At 52.3% G+C, this 17,841-nt stretch overlaps 7 protein-coding genes across 7 annotated transcripts; 5 read left to right on the top strand and 2 right to left on the bottom strand.

Annotated features, from left to right (window-relative positions):
* The first annotated feature begins 280 nt into the window (after positions 1-280).
* On the top strand, positions 281-2,231 carry PV06_02493 (uncharacterized protein). Its single transcript, XM_016403188.1, has one exon. It carries the CDS (start codon positions 537-539, stop codon positions 1,806-1,808), a length of 1,272 nt encoding a protein of 423 aa, XP_016267085.1. The 5' UTR covers positions 281-536; the 3' UTR covers positions 1,809-2,231.
* Positions 2,232-3,002: 771 nt separating this feature from the next.
* On the top strand, positions 3,003-5,497 carry PV06_02492 (uncharacterized protein). Its single transcript, XM_016403187.1, has one exon. The coding sequence runs from the start codon at positions 3,778-3,780 to the stop codon at positions 5,176-5,178; it is 1,401 nt and encodes a 466-aa protein (XP_016267084.1). The 5' UTR covers positions 3,003-3,777; the 3' UTR covers positions 5,179-5,497.
* Positions 5,498-5,859: 362 nt separating this feature from the next.
* On the top strand, positions 5,860-7,657 carry PV06_02491 (uncharacterized protein). The gene is made up of 4 exons (XM_016403186.1): positions 5,860-6,305; positions 6,396-6,508; positions 6,573-7,063; positions 7,121-7,657. The coding sequence occupies exons 1-4, from the start codon at positions 6,139-6,141 to the stop codon at positions 7,256-7,258; spliced, it is 909 nt and encodes a 302-aa protein (XP_016267083.1). The 5' UTR covers positions 5,860-6,138; the 3' UTR covers positions 7,259-7,657.
* Positions 7,658-7,874: 217 nt separating this feature from the next.
* Positions 7,875-9,778, top strand: PV06_02490 (uncharacterized protein). The gene has a single exon (XM_016403185.1). It carries the CDS (start codon positions 8,169-8,171, stop codon positions 9,480-9,482), a length of 1,314 nt encoding a protein of 437 aa, XP_016267082.1. The 5' UTR covers positions 7,875-8,168; the 3' UTR covers positions 9,483-9,778.
* PV06_02489 (uncharacterized protein) lies at positions 9,676-11,060 on the bottom strand. Its single transcript, XM_016403184.1, has one exon. It carries the CDS (start codon positions 10,579-10,581, stop codon positions 9,823-9,825), a length of 759 nt encoding a protein of 252 aa, XP_016267081.1. The 5' UTR covers positions 10,582-11,060; the 3' UTR covers positions 9,676-9,822.
* Positions 11,061-11,273: 213 nt separating this feature from the next.
* PV06_02488 (uncharacterized protein) lies at positions 11,274-13,349 on the bottom strand (the record flags this gene model as incomplete). The annotated part of the gene is made up of 1 exon (XM_016403183.1): positions 11,274-13,349. The coding sequence occupies one exon, from the start codon at positions 13,347-13,349 to the stop codon at positions 11,463-11,465; it is 1,887 nt and encodes a 628-aa protein (XP_016267080.1). The 3' UTR covers positions 11,274-11,462.
* A 2,190-nt stretch (positions 13,350-15,539) lies between these two features.
* On the top strand, positions 15,540-17,836 carry PV06_02487 (uncharacterized protein). The gene has a single exon (XM_016403182.1). It carries the CDS (start codon positions 15,824-15,826, stop codon positions 17,426-17,428), a length of 1,605 nt encoding a protein of 534 aa, XP_016267079.1. The 5' UTR covers positions 15,540-15,823; the 3' UTR covers positions 17,429-17,836.
* The last annotated feature ends 5 nt before the right edge of the window (positions 17,837-17,841 follow it).

Genomic DNA, 17,841 nt, shown 5'->3' with positions numbered 1-17,841 from the left:
GGATTGTAAAGTATATGAGAATCCTTGTCGATATGAATGCGTCGTGTATTTGTATCCTAAGCGCATCTGAATGGAAGATCATGAAACGACCAACGCATAGGCCCGTGCATTGGTGCCCCTCTGCCACGTACGTCGACGCTTGGGAAAAGACATGTCTGACAGTCATAAAGTCCCCTAAACGGTAACTCTGCTTTGGTCAGACTGAAAGCATTTTGCCTTTAGCTCCTACATCTTTCTGCCGACTCGTCACTGTTCTCGAACTCACATATCACTCTACCAGTGTCGATACAATTCATTCCTGCTGTCTCGTATACGGCATCTGCAGAGCTGGACGTTACTGTCTCGGCCTCCTGCCGTAGCTTTCCCCTCAAAAAGCTCACCAACATCATGGATCGTCACAATTCATCAGTGGTACTAAATAGGAGAGGTTTTGCTCCCTTGCTTGTCTCTGATCACGCCTCCAAGACGTCGCCCAACTCTCCTCTCGCGAACACCGTACACGATCGCAGAACATTTTTTCATAGGGTCAAATAACAATGGCTTCAGGAACGCATCCTGCGGAGCCCGGACATTGGTTCCTGCGAGGGGTACAGTCCGCATGCTTCTACTACATTTCACTCACGCCATGCCTAGAATTTCAACACAAACGCAAAAGAAAACAGGAGGCTAGAGCGGCAAAGGCACCGCAGACGGATATAGTAACCACACAACCAAGACCCGTGACCCAGCCCAGAGCCTTCGAGACCAATGAAGCGTGGGCGTATGAGTTAATGCTGGGCCCTGGTCCGCCAAAAGGTTGGAAGGGCGATACACTATTGCGGAAATATCAGAAGCACATGGCGAAGAAGGCGAAAGAGTCAGACGAGACCGAAGCAGAGGCGGAGCCTGACCATCCACGGCTACAATCGCAGCCTACAATGTCATCACAAGTGTCCACACAACCTACGTTATCCTCAACACGACCGCCTCCCAGTGCAACCGCGACCACAGTGTCTGACACACAAAGCACGAGTGACAAAGCATCCAATGCCCCAAGTAGGCCTTTCAAGGAGCGGCACCTGTCAAGTGCGTACGGATATATCAAAGACTCTCTGATTGTAAATCTGCATCCCGAAGGATGGAACTGGAAAAAGTACAACCGTGAGGATGAAGATTTGTTTGGGTTTGGCGCAAAGATGAAAGGATTGTGGAATCGTGCAGTATCAAGTGCTCATAACGAGGGTAGTGGAGGCCAGGTCTCGACCCAGCAGCGAAAAAGAGCCGAAACCACAACCAGCGAAGGCTATGATTATCAGAGAGGTAGAAACCCAGAAGTCAACGACTTACACCCTCCTATAGTGTCCCAACTACCAGCCACAAGTGCCGACGCTCGCTGGATGCTACTGGGTCCACCATCAGGCGACGTGATGATGGGTAGGAAACAAGCGACAGAGGAACCAGAATGGCGATGGCCAATGGCACTCCTTGGCGGGACAAAGGCACGCACCTTCTTTGACGAGGACTACGAAGAGCCTCCCTTGAGGATGACACGATCAGTCCAGCAGCTGGACGCAGTGGGTGTTGACAAAGACACCGCAAGTATGCAAAGCATCATCAGCGACATGGACGAAGCCTGCAGCCTCGATGAGGGTGATGAAGAGGGCCCAGAAGTCACCAGTATAACGAGAGTCAAGCATATGTCGGATCCTGTCATCAGGCCACCTCCTGTTCACCCACGCCCATCTGTCGTGGATGACCTATTTGTCCTGAAAAGGAGAGGAAGTTGGCAATTTCACTATATTGTTCCTAACAAACCGACCGTCTGGTGAAAATCCAGGTCACGAGTCAACACTCCAAAGCAAGTCATTCTTGCATGGCTTGTGAATCCTTTGACAACGACACGAGCTGCTTCCAGCAGACTGGGCTATTCGAAAGATTCTTGATTTGTTTTTGGTCACTATGAGATTGATGATTGAATGAATTTGCCATATTTGCAGCAAGGAGTTTGGGCCATTGTAGAAGCGTTTCAGGGTGTTTGAAATCGGCATTTATACAGTCAGCATGCATTCAGCGGTCTCAGGAGCATGAGAAGCCGTATACAGATGGATCGATTCACCAGGGGGAATGTTCAGGGTCACTGAGAAGGAGTACAAGGAGAGAATCGGGGTGTGGTCATATAGATGTGTCCTCACCTACGAGTATAGTACATACTCCGTACGGAGTACCTAGACAGGTATTCACTTTTGTCCAAATCCATGACGCCGAGATTCCACCTGCATTTCGCTTAACCATGACTTTGAGGAGTAGTATTTGGTGATTGGGTATCTGATCGACTGACACGGCTACCTTTGCCGGGAGCCTCACCCGCTTTCAGCCTGAAGATATTGGCAAGCCACTGGCGATCCCTCCTCGGTGGACCTTGAAGTTGTATGGTATTGATTTTTTGAATTTACTGAGTCAACTCCGTCACCATTTACCGAGTGACAAAAAGATCATTCATCCCAAGTCGGCGACCACTTTTGTAAAGCAGGACACAACCTGTCGCAGATAATGCAGACTACTCCCTGCGCCGTGTCACTTTGTCTTGGTTTCGCAGGCTTGGCCGTAGACCTGATAAAATCGGTATTATTTTTGACAGAACATTCCCACATGGAAAGAAGACACAAATTCGATGCTGGTTGGGCGTGATTTCAGTGCGTGGCGGGCAGGGATCGTAGCCACTTGGGGTGATGCACGGGGCTTCTTTGTGAGATGAGATGGGCGTGGCCTGCCTATCGAAGGCTCCCTAGGCAACCCCTTCCAGGCGCCGGTGGTGGATGATTGGAGATGGCGAGTGCGGAGAAAAGCAGCCTAACAAGGGCCTCAAATTTGGTACAGGGGCCCTAGGGCAAGGTAAGGAGGAGCCGCGACACGCTAATCCCCTTGGAGAAAACAGAGGGTGATGAGGGTGACATCCAGTTAAAAGAGAATCAACCACTCTGTCAACAACTGCTGGTTCCCTTTCCTATCAACTCCGTAATAATGTTCAGTACCATTTCTTCACTCTTCACCTTATAGACCCTTCAAAAAGGGTCTAAAACCATTTGTCGCGTTTGTTTTCTTCTCTCATAAACCAACCTTTATTCCTCCCGCAGCTTGAACATCGTTCCACCAACTTCCAGAGTACGTGCTCCGTACTGTACAAATACATTCCCAACAAGCGAGTGGAACCCCTTCTCTTGTCTGTCACTTCACCCTCATCAGACACTTGGAATTCCCCACCTTGCCGTCACAGATACCTGACCTGACCTGGCCGCACTTAACCTTGTCTTACGCGGCAGTGAACCAGTCCACGCACACAACACCCTTCTCTGGTTGAACAAACAATTTCACCAAGTCCTGATTCAGCCTGGAGAGCTACGTGGATCGTCGCGCAGTTCCACTGGGTTGCCCTCCATTTTAACTCGTCGGCTGCTTGGTTCGCGTCGTAGATCGAACTGTTGGAAGGTCCTCAAAAGGTCCTCAGACATTTCGATCAACACGCAAAGAATCTCTATATCTTCACCAACTCACGCCCACGACATCCTCGCGAATTCTTGGTCAAGCACCGCACCGGCCACCTGATATTCCCGCCGACACTCCTAATACTTGTGAGCCGTTTGGCTCTCGGTCCAAGCTTGCCACGATACTATCCCTTGCTTGGCTGCGCTGATCACCACAAAGAGCCTCCTTGATCAGATCAGAGGTTGGCACCGATCTATCAAATATAGACACATTTTGCTGTTGGCTGTAGACATTATCGATCTGGCGTCACCTAAGATGTGGTCAACTGCTGCCTCTTGGCTTGCGCTGCTCGCAGTCGCTGCAGCACTCACAAGACATTACAATCCAGAATTGTTCAACAAACTCATAGGACATACCGCAGCGAGATCTGAGTCGGTCGAAACGTCGCAGAGACAAGCCAATAAACGGCAGAGAACCAAGCGACAGCAAACCGGTCGACTTGAGCCTGGCAATAGTGGCACAGCTACACCAACAAGTGGTGCAGAGGACAAAGCAAATAAGAGGAGGAAAGTCACAACTACACCTTTTGAAGCACAGACAGCGCACAGCGGACTGGTAGAGCTACCTAAGGAAGAGGATGATGGAATGACTAACAGGGAGTTTGCGCAACAGCTCTCCAAGGCTCAGGCTGGTACAAAACTAGAGCCAGCCAAAGCGCAAGGGCCTAGCAAGAAGGAACGCCGAGCTACAAGAAAGGCCTCGGAGACCAAGCAGAATGATGCGCATGCTCTTGCGACTGACGTGGCTGTCGAAAACGGACACAAGACAGATGATGATGCAGTGCCAGAGCCTGAACCTTCGTCTTCTCCAGCATCAACGGGTGCACCAAAAGCATCTGGAGATGTGTCAGATATGCTAGAGGCACCAGCTGCGAAGCCGACAAGCCTGCGATTGACAAACGTCAAGGACGCTGTGGCAAAGAACGTCACCAAACCCATTGCCAAGGCATTTGAGCCGGTCTTGTCCAAGAAACAACGCCAACGACAAGCTAAGAAAGCTGAGGAGAAAGCCCGCATGGAGGAATCCAACCGGATTCAGGAAACGAAGAAGCAGAACCAGTTGAGAACTGCACGCATGGCGGAGGGCACCTCCAACCAGTCAAAAGCAAACTCATTCACTGCTCAACAGAATGCGTGGCAGCAAGGAATGCTGTCTTCATCAGCAGAAGCATCTTCCAAACCCTCCCAGGGCGGGGCAGCGCCATTACTCGATACTTTTGAGGAATCAAATGAGCCTGCCTCACACGTGAACGGCGCAGTCACTTCCGAGCCACTGTCAGATATCACAAAATCTGTACCCGCAGCAGCGACCGTCAATGCAGTCCGACAAGAAGAAGGCCAGGGCAAGACTGCCGCTCTGGGCGCATCAGGACGCGAGAAGGCAGAACGTCCACGACTTGGGACTCAATCCAGCTGGGCAGACGAAGTGAACGAAGAGGAGCAAGACAAGTGGGCCACTGAGCTGGCGAAAGAAGAGCAATGGGAAGCCGTCACATCCAAGAAAGGAAAGAAGAAGGCAAATGGAAAAAGCTCCTCACCTGTACGACCGACAACCACTGTTCACAATTTGGTGACTAATGGCGCTGCAAATCGATTCCAATCTTTTGCGCCGTCGGCACACCCATCCGACTTCAAGGACGATGACTGGGAAGCTTAGAAAGCCGACCCGTTACTGAAGGACGCTGAGTGGGAGGCTTGAGAGTTTGGACGAGACGATGCAAATGGCAGTGGTAACACTTCTTCTACGTCTTCCGACACCACACGGTTAGCGCTACGAGTGCTGATTTCTCTTCTTTTCTATCAGCTCTCAGAAGAGAGCATTTGTTTGATTAGCACACAGCACATCGACACTGGTCGATGTTGCAAGGCAAGAGAAAAAGGGTCTGGGACCGGAGTTTTTGTACCTAAGACACCCAATTTGTACTCCCAGGGGCATGGCAGACTAACAACGAAAATATTAAAAAAAGAAAGAAAATCATCCAAATCATGTTCGGTTCCCGCACTTTGTTTCTACTTGATGTGATTCGTAGGAATAGAAACGTAGGAATAGATATGTCGCAGCTCCGATGACATACGGATTTGCGTTGCGGTCACAGTCAGACAGTCTACCAAGCTGATGGTAACTTCGGATCGACGTGTTAGGAGAGAAAGTGGCTGTAGAGAAGTCTAGCTAAAGGGGCTCAGTCTCAGGGGATTGTGGTGATGTGTGATTGGCAGGAGATGGGCAGAGGGGCGGCAGCTGCAGGTTTTGGTACGGCCAGCGTGTTAAGAATAGAGAGAGCACAGAGAGAGAGAGAGAACTGTGCGCGCACCCACAGCCCATAATAATAAAGTGTCATCAGTCTCAAAAAAAGGTCCTCGCGCTCCCACTACAAAACGCGAATCTCATCGTGATTAATCCGGGCCACTGGTCAATAATACAATCTCACACTTGACAGCATTCGAATAAACACTTGTCCGCCCCACGCAATTTCTCCCTTTCTTCTCTTCTCCTTGATCAGTTCGACTCTTTCCCTCCCCTTGGAACCATCACTCCATTCACTCCCGTACTACCACCACCGCCACCACCGACCGAGAGCTCATCCTTGATCTTCCGGACGACACAGCCCTTCCCACCATGGCGCAGATACGAGGAACCGCAGGCTATAACCTGGGCCTGAACAACCAGTTCAGCTCTCAAAGAAGTACCGATGCCACGAGTGATCCCAGTCCTCTGGACCAGATCCGAGAACAAACAAGCAAGATCGAAGACTGGCTGAATACCATGGGAGAGCCCTTGAAACCGTGAGTACAGCCAGGCCGGAAGCTGAACCTGATCCTGAAGCCGTCCTTGCTCGCTGGGAACACAAGATCTAACTGGACGGACATTCACAGATACCTCCCTGCCATCGGGCGATTCCTGATCGTGGTCACCTTCCTCGAAGACGCTGTGAGAATTATCACGCAGTGGGGTGACCAACTCACCTACCTCCGAGACTTTAGACACAGTGAGTTTGTCCAGGGAGAAGAAGAGAGCGGATGAAGAAGTGCGTGTGCTGACACGTGAGGCAGTTCCCTGGGGCATTACACATCTCTTCCTGATCTTCAACGTCGTCACCATGTCCGTTTGCTCGACCCTTGTCATCATGCGCCGCTATGGAGAGTACGCAGTCGCTGGTCTGTTGTCGGTTGTCGTCGTTCAGGCCCTTGGATACGGCCTCATCTTTGACCTGAACTTCTTCCTGCGCAACCTCTCCGTCATTGGCGGTCTTCTCATGGTGCTTGGGGATAGCTTCGTCAAGAAGAGAGTGTTTGCCGGTCTCCCGTCCATTGACGAGAAGGACAAGAAGATGTACATTCAGCTCGGTGGACGTGTTCTCCTGATCTTCTTGTTCATTGGCTTTGTCTTTGCCGGTGAATGGAGCTTCTGGAGAGTGCTTGTCAGCCTGGTCGGTTTCGTGGCCTGCGTCATGGTGGTGGTCGGCTTCAAAGCGAAGCTTAGTGCAATCATCCTGGTTGTTCTGCTCAGTATCTTCAATGTGCTTGTCAACAACTTCTGGACGGTATGTGACGGATCTCCCCTCTGACCTCCAAGGCGAATTGCTAACTTGTCATTGCAGCTGCACCACAACCACCCTCACAAGGACTTTGCCAAATACGACTTCTTCCAGATCCTGTCTATTATGGGTGGACTGCTTCTGTTGGTGAACATGGGACCCGGTCAATTGAGTGTCGACGAAAAGAAGAAGGTTTATTGAGCGACAAACCATCTCGCCTCACAACTACTCCTCCTACACGAAGGCGCAGAAGAATCCACACGCGTGAGCATATAATGATGATGCGTACGAGATCATGCAGAACATGAAGAACGCAAAACGGGCATTGTTCCTCAAGTAGGAAACTCGAAACAGGACCACCCCAATCACAAAATTTCTTTCCGCGGGGCGAGTAAAGTCCCTGGCAAGAACAATCATGTGGCATTTTAACAGCATACTGAGCGTTCCAGGAAAATCGAGGATCCTTCTTAACTGAGGCGGAGATAGTTTTGCACAGTGCCTGACAATTTTTGGTGTATGAACAGAATGACAGAAAAGAGAAGAATAAGTCAATAGATTCAAAAGATTCAAAAATGATGCTCAAAATGTGAAACTAGAGGACACCTACGATTGTTTCCATTCGGATTGCAGTGATTGACTCTCTTATGACTACGGAGTATTCGTGTTTATCAATATGTACTCGTAGTACTCCGTCCGTTGCTTGTCGAGGAGAAGAAACTCGGTTACCGGACATAGTATTTTTCCGCATTCCGTGGCACTCGGTTTTGTTTGTGACTACGAGGATTACGAAGTGTCACTCAGTACGACGACGCTCCACAAATGATTTCACAAACCTCAAAAGTGAGATCTGGTCGACTTCCCGAGTCAAGTTTCATTTGCAACTGCACTTGACTGACTTGTTCGTTGTAACCTATTCTACTTCCGAACACCTAGGCAGGTATCGGCGGTGAAGAAAGTTTGCATCGTCGACAAGTGACTTATCTACGAGACTCTAGGATATCAGGACCACCTGTGACAGAAATATCTCCGCCGCCACCACCCAAGAAAGCTTGATCGATTGCTTGATCAACCGATCGATCAATCAATCAATCAGCCAGCCAACCAACCAACCATGCCTGCAAAAAACCGTGTCATCATCGACACGGACCCCGGGTGCGACGATGTCCTGGCCATGTTGCTCGCCTTTGCCACAAAGGCCGAGGATCTCGAGGTGCTCCTCGTGTCGGTGACGCACGGCAACGTGGACGTGAGGAGTTGCCTCCGCAACGTCGTGGCCATCTTCCACGTGCTGGAAAAGGAGCTGGAGTGGAGAAAGGAGCAGGGCATGCCCCTCGGGTTCGAAGGCATCACCAAGCACAAGCCCATCGTCGCCATCGGCGCCGACGCACCGCTCCAGGAGACGACCGAGTCCGCGGACTACTTCCACGGCGTCGACGGCCTGGCCGGGGTGCACGACAGCCACCCCCACTTCTCGCCGGTGGAGGACTGGAGGAACCTGTTTGAACGGCCGCCGCCCGACGACGACCTGACCAGGCAGGCCAGGTCGACGGCGGAGGTCGACGTCGACGGCCCGGCCAAGTCGTTCACCCCGAGCCCGTCGCCGGCGCACAAGGAGATCCTGAGGCTCCTGCGGGAGAACGAGCCGGGCACGGTCACGCTCGTCGGCGTGGGGCCCCTGACCAACTTTGCGCTCGCGGCCGCCGAGGACCCGGAGACGTTCCTCCGGTGCAGGGAGGTCGTGGCCATGGGCGGCACGGTCGACGGCATCGGCAACGTCACGCCCGTGGCCGAGTTCAACGTGTACGCCGACCCGTTCGCCGCCGCCCGCGTCTACGCCCTGACCTCCCCCCGGCCGAGCTCGACCATGCCGGTCCCCATCGAGGGCGAGCCGTCGCAGCACCTGGCCCCGTACCCGGCGGGGCTGCCGGGACAGCTCAGGCTCGTCCTCATGAGCCTGGACATCACCGAGTCCCACACGCTCAGCCGGAGGGACTTCAACGCCCGGGCGGCGGGTCCCGCCGGGCGGGGGAGCCCCCTGGCCCAGTGGATGACGGCCTTCATGACCCCGATGCTGGACAAGATGGAGCGGCTCCACACGGGCCACGAGGGGGACGGGGCGGCGCTGGCCCTCCACGACCCCCTGTGCGTGTGGTACGTGCTCACCCGCGACGACCCCCGGTGGCGGGCCAGTCCGCGCAGCCCCGAGGACATCCGGGTCGAGACGGCGGCCCAGTGGTCGAGGGGCATGACGGTGGGGGACAAGCGGCCCAGGAAACGGAGGGACAGCGACGGCGAGGCCCCCCACGACCGGGGGAACTGGCTGGGGAACAAGTCCGGCAACAGGATCTACCGGATGATGGAAAGTCCGGGGAGGGACCTCGCGGCCAAGTATTTGCTCGATACTGTATTCGGGCCAGAGACTTGAGAGGGGGCTGACTTTGCAAAGGTCGGGTCTACTCGAGGGAATCATGAGCGGAAGGAAGGTCGGGATGTTGTTTGACAAGAATGACCCCTCTCATCTTGCATTTGGGACGGAATGGGCTCTGTTTTTTTCCCCGTCGTAGCCTGAACCGGTCATGAAATTTGTATGTGACATGCATCATGTATGAGACGAGTTGATCCTACTTTCAACATTCAAACCCGAAAGGAGATGAGATATTCAACTATGGGGAAGAAGAAGAAAAAAAAGAGGTGATGTTATGCAGTCGTGATGACATTCACCATTACAATTCGCATTCGCATTCGCATTCTGCCTTCCCATTGTCTTAGGATTTATCTTTTGGGACCTCCACGACACCAGACTGTCTCTCCACCTCCTTCCACGCCTCGTGCACGTCGGGACCTTCTGGGCTCATTCCCTTTTTCCAATCCATGTCCGGGTCACCCTTTTCCATGGCCAAACGGTACGCTTCTCTGTCGGCGACGCGCTTCAACCAATCCAAAATGTTGGGGTACGGTGCCAGGTCGACGGGTGAATACGTCCTCATGGTGGTGACTCCAAAAACGTTCATGACGTCGGCCGCGGTGAAGTCTGTGCCTGCCAACCATGCCTTTGTGTGCGCCAGACGGTCATCCATGGCCACCAAGGCCTTTGTGACGGCGGCTTCCATCCAAGCATGAACCGGTCTTTCGAGGGTGGGGTCGGCGAGCCTCATGAACATTTTCCGACCCAACGCCGGAGTGAGGGTACCGTTGGCGAAGTGAAACCAAAAAAGGTAATGAGGGAAATCGGGGTGCGTCGGGGCGAGGGCCAGACCGGAATTGTCGCCCCCGTACACCGACAAAATGTACTCTGCGATGGCACCTGATTCGGTAATATTCAGTGGTTTTTCAGTCGTGGACGAAGCAAGGCTCATGACAGGAGCAGTGTGCATTGGAGTCAAAGATGCGAGTTCGGGTGGTGCCAAAAGGGGTGATCGGTCGTAACACTTCAAGGTATAAGAGATCCCAAGTTCTTCACACAACCAAACTATACGCTCGGATTGGGACACTCGGAGGTGGTGGATCGTCAACTGTGGTGGCATTTTGTTGGGGAAAAGGAAAATATCCGGTGTTTCTGTGCTCTGGATTGTATAGTGCGTAGGTCTGTAGTCCTGTGTTTCTGTATCGCTGTAGTCGCAGGTCTATGATACCTGTACTTTTATATAGGTGTAGGTCCCCTAGAATCGTGGTGAGATGGGATTCGTCAATATCGTTATTGTTGTCGAAGGTTGTTATTGCTGTCAACGTCGTTGTGGCTGGCGAATGTTGTTATTGTCGGTCAATGACGTTATCAAAGTTCGATGTTAGTCTCGTTGATGGTGGTGATGGATGATGATGATGATGATGATGATGAAATGGCTCAAGGAATGAAAGATGGTACAAAGTAATCCTCTTGAAGTTCTTACCAGGTACCTCCCTTTATATATGTTACAGAATTCTTTGACTTACCACTCACCATAAGTAGTTCTCGGCATCTCTTTTCATAACTGTTTCATAAACTTTGTTAATTGGGAGGCCGAGGGAAAATATTCTTACTCGGTACAAATTGTGTCGATCGGACATATTAAGTCCGCACCTACGGATAAAGTACACCGGTCAACAGGGAACAAGACAGAGTTACTGCTCATAACGTTGATTGACATGGACAGGTTCTTCCTACGCCAGGTGAGTCATGTCTGTACCGATGTCCAGCAGGAAAAGAGAGAGAGAGTATGAGGTGGATGATTTACAACCTCATGATGATCGTCGCCTGTTCGCTGATATTGCTGACTAAAGAAGATAACAGTCCCTACCTCTCGCTTCACGAAGACAATACTAGACATCGATGCTCGTACGTCAACAAGAGTACCATGTACCACATCCTCTCAATCTTCGAATGTAGATAAGATACATCAACTCATCCGTCAACAACGCACCCATCGTCTCAATCTCCAACCTTCCTCGTCGGCGACAACAAGTACATCATAACTTTGAACCTGGCACTTTCCACTTTCTTCTCACCTTCCTCTTCACTCATACCCGGTTCCCTCAGTGCGTCCAATGCCTCGTTGTACGCTTTCCACGCCGCGTACCTTCTCGGTCCGGCCGGGTACATCGTACTTTCTTCCTCGTCCTCCTCGAGGGTCTTGACGTGCCACCCCTTGAAGTCGTCACAGATGGCGATTCTTGCCTGCATCTCGTCCTGTCCGTCTTCGAGCCTGTACGCGTCCCAAGGTTCCCGACCGTGCGCAAACGTGATCCAACGCTTCGCGGTCTCGCACGCTTGCTTGGCCAGCCAATGGTCGCGGTGCTTGGGATACCGGTCCATCAGCGTCAGAAAAACGAACAGGATCTCTACAAAGTGGTGACCCGTCACGAAACTGTGATCCGAACCGAAGAAAGGGTTCGACAGGCCGAACGAGTATCGGTAGACTTTCCGCCTCTCATGGTCGCGCCCGAGAGTGGTCGTGAGCCGTTGGATCAATCCCGAGAACATGATGTCGCCGAGCAGGTGGGTCAGGTTGCGCAAGAAGAGGTTCTGATCGATACTCACCGCAGATTCAACCGTGCTAGGCATGTCGTAGGCCTCGAGAAGTTTTACGGCCTCGGCTTGAGGAAACGTCGACAACATAACCGTCACAAATGCCGGTGCGGTGGCAGAACGAATGCGATCCGTCAATACGTATCCTTCCCAGAAATCGTCACCAACCACAAGCTCTTCCAGCCATTCACACGACTGGATCAATGCCGTTTGGCGAGTGTATGTCACCGGTCCACGTGCAAAGAGAGGCTTCGGTACGTCTACTCCTGGGATGCCATCGACCAATGGAAAGATGTGGGCTCCAGGATACTTGATCAAGTCATCCGCAGGGATTTGCCTGATCTGCTCCAGTCTTCCTTGAGCTGTTGACCCAGTGATGTTGAACGTCTTCAACAAACCCTGATATTCTAGCTCCTTTTGCTCGAAAGGTAGATGGCCTAGCACGTTTCCTGATTGAATGATGGCACGATTGAACAGCTTTTCGGTAGATCCTGTGATATGGTAAACCAGGAAAATACCTCCTGCCGACTCACCGAATGCGGTGATATTTGATGCATCTCCGCCGAAGCCACCAATGAACTGGTGGATCCACCAGAAAGCAGCACGCTGGTCTTGGATGAAATGGTTGAAAGGTCCGTGTGGACTTGGATCGGGGTCGGACTTGTACTCCTCCAACATATCCTGGCAGACCATGCTACCGAACCAGCCGAGACGGTATCCAATATTGACAGTAATGACCGGCATGGATATCGAAGAAGCGTATGCTGCCAGTGGAGAGTTCGAATGGAGACCGTCCACACTGCCCACACCTTCTTGTGCTCCACCGCCATGGACATAGAGCATCACCGGCAGTGGTTTTGGATATTTCCTCTCTTCCAGGCCGACCAGGTGTTGTTGTGGTACCGAAATCGTCGTTGTGAGACAAGTAAACTCATCAAAATCTATCCCGTGGTCATCTGGCAAAGGACCGCCGTATGATTCAAACCAGGTAGCACTCATTGCCGCAACCTGAGGACATGCTGCGCCGAATTGAGTGAAATCACGATGTGGACGTCCATCGAAATCGGGAGGTATGTCGGTCAGCATCTCACAGGCGGCAAAACGCTTTGGGACTGTAGCGTACGGGATGGAACGAAATTGTACCGTCTCGGATGGTGTGGATGATCCTCCGAAATGGTTTGAAGTGACGGAGCGACCTGTCAGGCTCCCCAGCTGAGAGTGAGTATGAGTATAAGTCGGGCCATTGTACGGTAGCCTTTTGGAAGCGACTGCTAGCTTTGCAGAAGTCATGGCCGGATTGACGAGATTAGTGTCAATATCACTGTCAAACGACTTGATTATATATCTCAAAACATGGATTTAACCAACTGGGTTCAAGTAAAAGTCCAGCTTCGGACCAAGGAATGTAGTAGGTCAGGCCATGCCAATATGGATCGTGCAGGAAGAACGTCTGTCGAGATCAACTCGACCCGGAGCATCAGTTCAATCTGAATCTTGGGGAAATGGCAGAGTTGGTTGCATATTGAGGCGCGGAAGTGAGATTTGCTAGGCCCTGCTAGTTGATGCCTAGTTGCACAGGCTGCCGAAGTATTAATATACGAGTTGAAAGGAAACGAAGGGACGAAGCATTTAATTAGAAAGAAACTCGGTTGAGAAAGTCGCCGAAAGCTTACGTTTCGTGTTTCTCATTTCGTATTTCATATTTCCCCAGCATGAGTTCCAATCTGGCCAATATCTTGTTTTCCCCAGAATGAACACATCGATGGATAGACAACAGACATCTGCAGACAGAAGCTTGCATTGTAGAGGTAACAAGACCACAAAGCAATGGTGTCCTAAAGCAATGGTGTCCTAAAGCAATGGTGTCCTTAGTTGTTGTCTTTGTCATGTGAAATTACCCCCTTCATCGAAAGTACGTAGCTGAAGTGTAGCACAATCAGTATCTAGTGAGTGTAGAGTGTAGGCAGAGCGTCTCTTTGTAGGACAAGTGCCATCGTCCATAATTGAGATCTTCTGTTTCTTCAGGAAGACACTCAGAAGCGTGTACCCCAGCTCAGTGGCGGCTCGTTAGAACTTCACCCTTCACCGCTATATATGTGTGTGTATGGGCACAAGATACAATGGCTTGTAACACCACTGTGAATCGAGGAGTACCATCGCCATGGCGATCAGTGCTTGCGCCAGATGAAAGAGATGCTATATCGCTGCAGAAACAGTCAATGTTGTCAAAAACCTTTCAAGAGACACTCCTCCACGCCACACATTCCTTTCAGCGTTCTTTACCACCACAGACTGTTGTCATCTGTTGTACCCATCGTTGATCAGATCAGTCGAGTCCTCAAACCCTCACAGTCTCTTGCGAACATGGCACGAGTCAAATCCAAGAAGAGACAGCGGCGCGGCCGAAACCGTGGAAAGCGGAATCCACGTGGACCGCAGCTCACAACAGCGCAGAAGATGGCTCGACCCTTGAGTGATCACAGACCAAACAAGAATGTCCAACAAGCTCCGGTCTCGAAAGAGGAGCGAGAGGCCATGTTCAACACAGTCAAGCACTTCACACAGGTGGAACGTGATCCGGACGTGGAAAACGACATCCTCCTCTTGTTCAAGAGCAGACAGCCGAGTCTCTACCACAAGCACGTCAACCACGAGGCATACGGGCCGGATGATCTCAGTAGCGACGTGACGCGTGGCATCAACGGCATCATCCAGGAGCACGCAAAACGCCGCGACCTTACCAAGGGCATGGACATCGAGGTCCCTCAGCACACAGTGACGGAAGAGATGAAGGATTTCAACGACAGGTACATGGGAAGACTGTCAGAGGCGAGGTACAACCAACTGCAAGGCCTCGTGGAGACGGACTACCCTGCCATACGGATGGGCGAGGATCTGCCGTCGTGCATCTCGTCCAGCCAACTCCCCGACAGCGTCGCCTTCATGATCAACCGCTACATCAAAGCGCATCTGCCGGACGATGTCAAGGAGGAGATCCAAAAAGGAGAAGACGACGAGGAGGAGAAAGTTGACCACGAAGAAGACATCATCGACATTGATGGTGACATGGAGTTTTGCTGACGAGCTGGACTTTGACCTGTAAGATGACGGTCCGTCCACGCAGGGGTGAAGATGGAGAATGCCGAGAGGCGGACAGAGATGCGATGAGGGTTGCTTTGGGTGGTGTGCTGGCGAGCAGAGGGTCAGGAAGGGCGAATGATGAGGGAGGTGTCGAGGTGGTGTTCATGTGACGACCAAAGACATCGTCGACATGTCCGGGAGTTGGTGAGACCGATCACGTGATTGCCTTGGTTTTGTTCTGTCTCCGTCGAACCAATCATAACTCTCCTGATTCAAATTGCGGCTTATGGCCCTTTCGCATAGTTGTCCGTTGGTGTCTGATCGTACGAGTCACAGGGCTGAGAGTTGACTGTATTTAGGGGGCCTGTTGAAGGCCTTCGCATCCCCAACTTTCGGGCTCTGCAGGTCCAGGAACTGAACTCCCTCGCCTCGACTTTGCTTATTTGGAGGCGCCTACGACCCCCCGGAACGAGCCCCCCTGAATTTCCCCCGACACTCATCGCACCGTCTGAAAAGTTTGTCCTCTACAGTACAATTCGGGCTCTGCTTTTCGCACTGTGCCGTCTTTTGTTTTTTTTTTCTCCCTGCAGCGTCGAGGGAATAATCCACCAACGTGGAGTACATTGGAATTTCCTTCTTTGCAACTTTCTCAGACGCTGGACTGGAGGAGATTGAAATAGTCCATGGCGAGAGCATCCGTTGCAATTCCTCCCTCTTCCGCACTTTCACTGGTATCTCCCCTGCTGTCTCCTCCGTTATCGCATCGTTCCCTGCGGACATTGTCGCCCTCCTTTGCTCTCGGTGTTTCCCCCGCACGCCGCCTTCACCGGTCGCTCAATCGTCCCGTCATACACACCAAATATCAATTCGGATTCCCCTCCCCCACAGTCGTCAAGCTGGCTCCTTCACGTTCAACCTCGACCAACTCTCCTGCGGCCCGCTTGAGTTTGATCTCGAGACACCTTGAAGAGCACCACCAGTCCTCCTATCCGCCCATCAACACCCCCTACAGCGTCGAGCGAGACTCTCTGCCTGCCTCGACCGACGACCTCCCCTACAACCCACCCCGTCCGCGCTCGCCATCCTTTGTCGTCCAAAAGCGAGAACTGTCGACCTCGGCGTCTCTCAAAATGTCTACTCAAGCCGCCCACCCTTCGCTCCTGATCCCGGGACCCATCGAGATCTCCGACGAGGTGGCCCAGTCGATGAGCTACTATGCTCAGTCCCACGTCGGCCAGCCTTTCGTAAACGTCTTCGGCGAGACCTTGACGCTCCTCCGCGATGTGTTCCAGACCAAAAACCCCGGCTCGCAGCCATTTGTGATTGCAGGAAGTGGCACGCTGGGTTGGGATCTGGTGGCTGCCAACCTTGTCGAGCCAGGTGAAGATGTCCTGGTGCTGCACAGCGGTTACTTTGCAGACTCGTTCGCGGACTGCCTGTCGATCTACGGCGCCAAACCTACACAGCTCAAGGCCCCAATCGGGGACCGACCACAACTGCCCGAGATCGAGGCTGCCCTGAAGGCGAAGAAGTACAAGGCCGTGACCGTCACCCACGTCGACACCTCCACCGGTGTCTTGTCGCACATTCAGCCTCTGGCCGATCTCATCCGCAAGGTCTCTCCCGACACACTTCTGGTCGTCGACGGTGTCTGCTCGGTCGGCGCAGAAGACCTGCACTTTGACAACATGGCGATCGACGTCGCCCTGACCGCGTCACAAAAGGCCATTGGCTGCCCGCCGGGTCTCTCGATCATGATGGTCTCGGAGAAGGCCATGGACGTCTTCAAGTCCCGCAAGTCCCCCCCCGGCAGCTACTACGCCAGCTTCAAGAACTGGGTCCCCATCATGCAGAACTACGAATCCAAGAAGCCGTCATACTTTGCCACCCCTCCGACTCAACTGGTGCAGGCACTCAACACCGCCTTGAAACAACTGCTCTCCCAACCCATCGCGGCCCGCGTGGCCCAGCACCAGAAGATCAGCCAATACGTCAAGTCCGAGATCACGAAGATGGGGCTGAAGCAGCTCCCGGTCGACCCTGCCAATGCCGCCAACACGATGACGGCAATTTATTTACCCGAGGGTCTGACCCCCCCGGAGATCCTCCCGAAGCTGATGGCCCAGGGTGTCATCTTCGCCGGTGGTCTGCATCGGGAGATCGCGGCGAAGTATATTCGCTTTGGACACATGGGCGTGACTGCCATGGACGAGTCGAGAGGGGAGATTGACAAGGCCTTGAACGCCTTGAAGTCTGGTTTGGCCGAGGTCGAGAAGGCAAAGAAATAGATGGTTGATCATGGGCTGGTATGAGATGTACATACGGTGCAGATTCGAGGGCACAAAGAAAGGCCAGACAAAACTGGAGGACTAGGAACTTATCCCGTGGTAGAGTGGGTGCGACGTGAATAGGCATAGGCATAGGCATATGTACTTCCTTAGGTATTTCTAGACGGTATTCAGGTGGCCCGTGGATCACGGAGGATACATACTGTCTTGCGGCAGGAAAACAAAAAAAGTTTCGTCCAGACATGAACATGTAAATATGTCAAGGTGGTCAAGTTTGGTTGAGATTGGGACAGATGATGACCTTGTGACCACAATTAAATTAAACAGACTCGGTCAATCGTGAAGATTCTTCTTTGGAAGACAATTTCGTTGACGTACAATTTTGTTAATCAGTCTTTGACTCTTTTTGATGC

Source organism: Exophiala oligosperma (genome assembly GCF_000835515.1).
Source record: "Exophiala oligosperma strain CBS 72588 unplaced genomic scaffold supercont1.2, whole genome shotgun sequence".
NCBI classification, from domain to species: Eukaryota; Fungi; Ascomycota; class Eurotiomycetes; order Chaetothyriales; family Herpotrichiellaceae; genus Exophiala; species Exophiala oligosperma.
The sequence above is the reverse complement of the archived record's forward strand: the minus strand, read 5'-3'. Positions and strand labels throughout refer to the sequence as shown.